Here is a 7,750-nt window from a genome sequence, read left to right as displayed (position 1 = left end):
ATTGATATCTTTTTCTTAGTGGGAATTGTGATGATGATGCCGATGTAGTGCTTCTTACCCTGGCTGAGGAATTGGGCTTGTATATTTTATATGTGGGTGGGATGAGTAGGCTCATGTTTTGCTCCTGAACATTATGCACTATGGAGGAAACTTGTGTTAGAGATAATGCTGTTGACACTCTGTAGAATTGGGATTCAGATGGAAGGAAAGTAATGTGTTGCGAGTGGTTCACTCCCATAGCAACACACACACACACACACACACACACACACAAATCCATCTTTTAAATAATTGTTTATTAATTATTGTCAGTATGATTTAATCGATCATTAGACTGGTGTGCATGTCATTCTATTGCATGAGTTTTTCCTTAGAGGTTAATTTTCAATCTCGAAGAGGGATGTGCTTTCATCAATTGTTCAGTTGAAGAAGTAGATCAAGTATGCAACAGGACTGAGTAAAACAGCTTGTGAGCTAAATGGAAAGGGTTCTTCAGAAGATTTGTCTTCTCAGATTCTTTGCTCTCCAACTGTTTGATCTATTGCAACCTTCGACAGCTCGTCCACAAGGTCGGCCAAATCTCCGGCCGAGCTGCCGCCTTCCGACACCGCTTCCGCCGCCTTTCTCCCTAACTCCTGCGCCTTCTGCCTCCGCGCCCTCCCCGCTTCGCCCACCGCCTCCGCCACCAGGCGCGCCAGCTCCTCTGGTTCTGGCACGGCTTCCTCGCCGCCCTCGCACGCCCTCACCGCCGTGCCTATCTCCTCCTCCAGCAGCCTCGCGTTGAAGAACTGGTCGGCGGCCATCGGCCACGTCAGCAGAGAGACCCCCGCCGCCACAGCCTCCAGTACCGAGTTCCACCCGCAGTGGCTGATGAACGCCCCCACCGCCGCGTGGTTCAGGATCGCCACCTGTGGCGCCCACCCGGTGAGCACGAGGCCCCGCCCCGCCACGCGCTCCTCGAACCCCATCGGCATCGCCACCGCCCCCCTGGTCGCCCACACGAATCGAACCCCGCTGCCCTCCAGCCCAGCAGCCAACGCCTCCGCTTGCGCCGGCGACAGCTTGGCCACGCTCCCGAAGGCCACGTATACGACGGATCCCTCCGGGGATCTGCCGAGCCAAGCTGCCAGCTGCTCGTCCAATCCGGCCGAGGTCCCCGGCGGCAGGGCGACGGGTCCCACGGCCCAGACACGGGCGTGCCCTGGATCACGCCGGAGGTGTTGGAGGTAAGTCCTCTCGAGCTCGGCGAAGGTGTTGAAGACAAAGCCCCAGCTGCGGGCGTTGGCGAGGTACATTTCCTTCGCGAACTCCGACAGCGAGTCGCCCTCGACGTACGGGCGGTAGATGGTGGTGATGTGGCGCCACGGGTAGAGCGGCGAACCAGGTAGATCGGGGAAGAGTAAGGGCTCGACGGGATCCTTAGGGTTGTTCCTCTTTGGCATCCGGCGCCAGAGCGAGTGGACAAGAGAGAGGCAGAGCGCGCCGGAGGGGCAGAATACGAGGCGAGGAACGCCGAGCTCGGCGGCGAGGCGGTTGGTCCAGCTGCAGAAGTAGTCGGAGAGGAGTGCGGTGGGGTGATGGTCCTGGCCCCAGCGGAGGAGGGGGAGATGGAGGCCGGCGAAGGCGCACATAAGGAGGCGAATGTCGGTAGATGGATCTTCGTGAGCGTTCTCGACGCCTGGAAGGATGGCTGGGTCGGAGGGGAAGGGGAGGACGAAGGGGGCGGCGGCGGGGCAGCGGGCGGCCAGGAGAGAGACGTTTTTGGGTGTGACGGCGACTGTAACGATGACAGCGGGATGGAAGCTTTCTGAGAGGAGGCGGGCGAGGTCTAGAAGAGGCAGCATATGACCCGCCGCCGGGAACGGGACCAACAGGAGATGAACTCGCCGCTCGTCCGCCATCTCTCTGTCTCTGGTGGACTTCTTGCTGAACTGGCCCAGCATAGCAGCATTCGACGGAAGGATATTAAAACACAAAGCAAAAAATTACAATTTTGAGAAATGAGAGAGGAAGAAATGGTCGTCATGACTGACGTCAATATCTAATTAGTAAAATATATTGATATTTTATTATTAAAAGTAGCTTAAATTCTATTTTAAGAGGTGGCAATTAGATTAAAATTGTTTTTTTAACAATATTGGATATCAAGATATTTTTAAAGTTAAAGATAAGATAAGGTGACTTTTGATATATTTTTTTAATGCAAGATTGTTTTTTACAATAATAAAAGTAAAAAAACGCCTTTAAAAAAAAATCTACAAAAAATATTTATCTTTCTATACATAATTGTGGGACCCACCGAATGATGCTTGCCATGCAGTATCCGATTCATATGTTTGGTTGATTCCATTCAAGTTGTTAAAACTTGTTTAAGTTTAATTGATGTGACAGATCAAAATCAATATCAGTATAACAGGTCAAAAGTATGGCTGATTTTGAGTAAAAAAATTAGGAGAAAGTGCCTTCTTTTGGTGTTATTATACGATGGGTCAAAATAAAGAATAAGTTATGGTTCAATAAATTAACGATGGGATGAAGCTGAGATTATGTAAGAAAAAAGACACAGATGTTATTGGTATAATAACTAAAATATGAAATATTATCATATAAAATTATAGGATCAAAATTTAATGTGTCTAGTATATCTCTTCTATATCTTATCATTTGTACTAAAAATTTATAATCATCCATTAATTTAGAGATGGATTAACGGAGACGTTAGGATGAACAAACCTTTTGTCATATTATATATAGAAGTTTAATTACAAGAGTTAAGATTAAAATCATGTTAAAAAATATTTAATGTTAAAATGATGTTATGAAATATTTAATGTGCTAATTGAAAATATAAATATAAAGGTCAAATTTGTAATTGAAATAGATTTGATCATGAGTGAGTCTTACGATTTAGTCGATCTAATTCGAACTATAAATGAGTTTAATTCGTCACCTACGTCTCATTTATGAACAATTCTCGCATATAATGTACCTATGCCCTTTTTAAATGAACTTCCTTTTTCTTCTTGATATCTTCTAGAGTTTTTTAAGTTTACTTATAGTTATAAATAAGCGGGTGACGAACGCACATATAACTTTTAACTTGTTCAATCTAAAGACTCTCATTTATTGATTTTTTATTGAACTCGAATTTACAAAGAAAATCTCTGATGGCATTATCAACTTAAATCAAAATGGGCCTAATTTATTTTAATAAATCAGATTTAATCCAAATTAGATCAGATTGGTTAATAGATCAGAATTGATTAAATAGACTTAGGTTTAAATAAGAAGAACATAGATAAAGTATCTCTGTTCAATTAAATTAGTTCTAATCAGAACATTAGACTAAGTTTAGGGTTAGTTTCCTAATCAACTGATTTGTTTGTGTAGTTAGCACTAACGGTCTAACTCAAACTTTGATAAATGACAAAATAAGTTAAGTTAGGTTTATTGTAATCTAACATTTTCATTGAGTGTGCAGGAGAAGTCCAGCTAGGTCGACAGGCCGATCGGATAGTTGGCACGAAGCCCAGCTAGGTCGACGAGCTGACTTGATAGCTGGCACGAAATCCAGCTAGGTCGATAGCTGATCGGATAGCTGGCACGAAGTCCAGACAGGTCGACGGGCTAACCGGATGTCTGGCACGAATTCCATATAGGTCGACAGGCTGACCGGATGTCTGGCACGAAGTTCAGCTAGGTCGACAGACTGACCTGATAGCTGGCACGAAGTTCAGACAGGTCGACAGACTGATTTGATGTCTAGCAGGTAAATTAAGGTAAGTCGCTGGAGGGGAGTGACTTGGTGAGGGCACATTCCCAATCAGGGAACTTAGGCATCAATCCAACTTAGAATCATTTCGGGAATCTAAGTTGAGATCGTGACTAGAGTCCGATCTCAGTGAGACGGAATCTAATTACTACTCTATAATTGTGCTAACACTTTATTTTACAGGATATTATAATTTACATTTGCCTCAGACTAACATTTTCTTACAAGAAATTGAGTTGCTGGAAAATGGTAGTCCGGGTACCCGGAAGAGATCCAGGCATCCGGAATGCAAATTCTATCCCGACGCAATGTGGAGCGCGTTGATTGGCTAGCTGACGTCACGCTCCAGGCGCCCGGAAGGGATCCGGGCGCCCAGAGCTTCCTATATAAGGAGGCCACCACCTGGAGCAAAGTATGACAACTTCTGGTACGATTGATCTCGTGCGCGCTGCTTCCAAGACGCTCTTACTACTCTACAAAGCTTCTCCAACAACCAACGATTTGGTCTTTACTTTCTTGTTGTCGATAATTTCATTTTGCAAGTTCCTGTACTCATTTTGTAAACATCTCTTCAAATTATTAGTGATTGCCCAACGAAAGCACTCAACAAGTGCGGGCCTTGGAGTAGGAGTCGACGAAGGCTCCGAACCAAGTAAAATTGGTTTGTGTTAACTTGTATCTTTTGTATTTCCACTGCGTACTCGACTTGATTTAATTATGAATTCTTTGAATGCTATTCACCCCCTCCCTCAACGTTTTTAACGATCCAACAAGTGGTATCAGAGCAGGTATCATCAATCAGACAGAAGGGGTGAAATTCTTTTTCTTTTTTTTCGGCTTTAAGTTTTTCGATACAATCCAAACTTGTATCGTTACCTTTTTGAAATTTTTTCGTAGTAAATTAAACTGAATTGGTGCAACACCAATTCAGTCTTAAATTTCCTTTTTCTCTCCCGCACTACTAATCCAAGACCAAGTCTTTGCACCTCTTTTTAGTTTTCTATCATCAGTACTTAATGGCTCAAGTCGAAGGACGAAGCATTCACGAATCACCTCCATATGAGATGTACAAGCGACATGAATTCAATCTGTGGAGGATGCAGATGGAAACTGTTGGAGCAATCCCAATGGTCCGTGCGACCATGTGTTTTGGTGTTTGGGCAAAGGGTTTAAGTTAGGTTCACCCTTGTATTTGATATGTGTATTTGAGTTGTGCAGGTTTGCAGGATACACATGTGACTCAGGTTGATGGCTTCGGGTCTGGTGAAGGATGGAGCATCTGAGGGACCATGGACAAGGCAGCGAGGACAAGGGCCGAGGGAAACGACTTCGAGGCATACGCGAAGGATGGCATTGGGGGCGAGCCGCGGGCTTGAATGCATCCGAGGGACGAGAGCCAAAGGAAGTAGGCTTGAAGGTAAAAGGTCAAAGCTGCAAAGGAAGCATCAAGTGAGTCATAAGGGTGAGGGTACGAGTGCATGAGAGATTGTACTCGGAGTAAAATCCTAGTTTTTAGGGTTTTATTGTAACGATCTTGTAAGGCCATCGTAGCGATCTTGTAGCGCCTTGTAGCGATCTTGTGTGATCATGCATGTTTTGGCGGTCAGTGCGATCGGCTGAAGCGATCATTGTGACGAGAATGTGTGGAATCGAGCCGTTGGGATGTAACGATCGAATTTCCACACGACTGGTACTTTTAGCAGTCGACTGGTAGGGGGTTTTCAACCGTGGCCTATAAAACCAAAGCTTGGGAGCTTGGTTTGAGTTGACGAAATAGAGGTGGTTAATCTCTATTAGTAGTCTACTTGTGCCCTAGCGTCAAAAGAGCTCTTGTGAGGGTTGTGGTGAGGTTTCTCCACCCACAAGGAGGTTTGAGCTAGCCGGAAGTTTTCCGGGGAGTAATCCACCGAAGGATCGGGATCGTCCACCTTACGGACACGCCGTGGAGTAGGAGCTTTATCTCCGAACCACGTAAATGATCGTGTAGCTTGGTTTGAATTCTTTCCTTTAGTATTTAGCTTTCTACTTGTTTTGTTTGCATTTCCGCTTGCGCACTAACGTTGTAGAAAGAAGCGATTATTTGGGGGCGCCGTCTATCCAACCCCCCTTCAAGCCGGCCGTCCGATCTCCAACAAGTGGTATCAGAGCGAGGACGCTCTCCGTTGGACTAACCGCCGAGGAAGCAAAGATGACCGGCTTGATAGATCCGCCAAAGTTCGAAGGAGGAAGCTTATGGGATATCACCTTTTGGATGGTGAAGATGAAGAACTTCTTCGAGACGGATTGGAACACAATGATGGTGGTGGAGGAACCATTCGAAGTCCAAAAAGACAAGAAAGGGAAGAAGCTCCGACCACGACATTGGACGGAGGAGCAAATCACACGGTCAAAGGCAAACGATAAGGTAATATCAATTTTGGTAGATATTTTGCCTTCTAACGTGTTAAGTGATGTAGGTGAGTATGAAAATGCCCATGAATTATGGAGCAAAGTGAAGAAATTTCCATGGGAGGAATTTTTGCCTGCACAAGAAGAAGAAGAAAAATCCGAAGAATGTGATGAAGTGGTCCAAGAGGAGAAGAAGGACCAATCGGATGTGGAGCCCAAGGAGTTGGGTTTAGTAGCTCAAGAAGAGGAGGTGGAGCAAACGGAAGTTGAGTCACGCTCAATATCCGAGGAGGAGAAGGAAGATGAGGTATCATCTACATCCTCAAGAATTGAAGAAGATTCCAAGACAAGTGAAGAAGGTGAAGTCTTGGAAGTAAACATAGCAAGCACCTCCACCGAAGTGAAGTCAAAGAACAACATAATTTGCTTCGGATGCAATGAGAAGGGACACTACAAGAGTAGATGTCCAATGAGTAAGAAGAAGGTATCTCCTAAACTCAATTCAATTCCTTTAGAATCTAATTTGAGTTGTAGGAAGAAGAAGGAGAAGAAGCACATTAGATGCTTCACGTGTGGAGAACTTGGACACTACCACACAAGATGCTCAAGGAAGGGAGAATTCAAGAAGTTGGAGCATCTAAAGAAGTGGGAGAAGAAGAAGAGGAGCTCAAGTCAAGGGGGAGCTTCAAGGGTAAGGGAGGTATACCCTAATTTGAAGTGTAATTCAAATTCAAATTCTTATGTTCCCATGCATGTTAGGAAAAATAATGTTAATCATTATATGCCCATGCAAAATTTTGGTTTCAAATATCATGATAGGAGTAGGGTAATTGTAGATCAAAACCCTAGAAGACCAATGCATGATAAACAAAGAAATAGTAGACCTAAGGAGACCCAAGGCATTAATCCTAAGAAGGGGAGACATATGCCTAGAAAGGGTAGGTCTAGGAATGTCCAATTTGGACAAATTAACTCTAGGGTTAGAAACCTAGAGAAGGAGAATCAAGCTTTAAGGGGAAAGCTTGATAAGTTAGAACAATTCCTTAAGAGATTCAATGTTGGATCTAAGGAATTAAGGATGATGTTGGGTAGCCAAAGACCCAACAATAATAGATCGGGCTTGGGATACCAATCTAGTTCCTCTAAGGCTAATGAGAGATCATGTACTAGGGTGGCAAATGATCATGGCAAGAGAGAGTCCTCCAAAGCTAAGGGAAAGTCTTATGCTAGGGTTGCATATGACTATAGCAAGGAGAAGCCAATAAATGGCAAGGGAAAACCATTTAATGGTAAGGAGAAATTAACCAAGGACAAAGTGTCCAAGGTTAAGAAAGTTAGATTTGTAGGCCAAGTTTCACCGGGGGTGGACCGATGTGGCCTAGCCATTGTGAATGAGTCACCTAGGGAGGTGACTAAGGTAAAGAGCTCTAGGGGGAGCTCCAAGAGTCAATTTGGGACCCATGGCCAATGGATCTCAGGTGGGTTCTACTTGGGGGTCTAGAGGAGCCATGGAGTGTGCCAAGTGGTTTAGAGACGGACTTGAGTCTCAAACCTGGGGAATTGGCACACATGGTTTGTATTTCATGCAAG

General features: G+C 44.7%; 1 protein-coding gene across 1 annotated transcript; it reads right to left on the bottom strand.

Moving 5' to 3' along the window:
* Positions 1-381: 381 nt before the first annotated feature.
* On the bottom strand, positions 382-1,961 carry LOC122036881 (UDP-glycosyltransferase 89B2-like). The gene has a single exon (XM_042596313.1). It carries the CDS (start codon positions 1,941-1,943, stop codon positions 510-512), a length of 1,434 nt encoding a protein of 477 aa, XP_042452247.1. The 5' UTR covers positions 1,944-1,961; the 3' UTR covers positions 382-509.
* Between the last annotated feature and the right edge of the window lie 5,789 nt (positions 1,962-7,750).

This window comes from Zingiber officinale, unplaced genomic scaffold (assembly GCF_018446385.1).
Source record: "Zingiber officinale cultivar Zhangliang unplaced genomic scaffold, Zo_v1.1 ctg222, whole genome shotgun sequence".
Lineage (NCBI taxonomy): Eukaryota > Viridiplantae > Streptophyta > Magnoliopsida > Zingiberales > Zingiberaceae > Zingiber > Zingiber officinale.
This window is presented reverse-complemented; position numbering and strand designations above follow the sequence as displayed.

What these genes read in the sequence shown, in the direction of transcription:
- LOC122036881 (XM_042596313.1), bottom strand. Translation starts at nt 1,943, where the DNA reads ATGCTGGGCCAGTTCAGCAAGAAGTCCACCAGAGACAGAGAGATGGCG.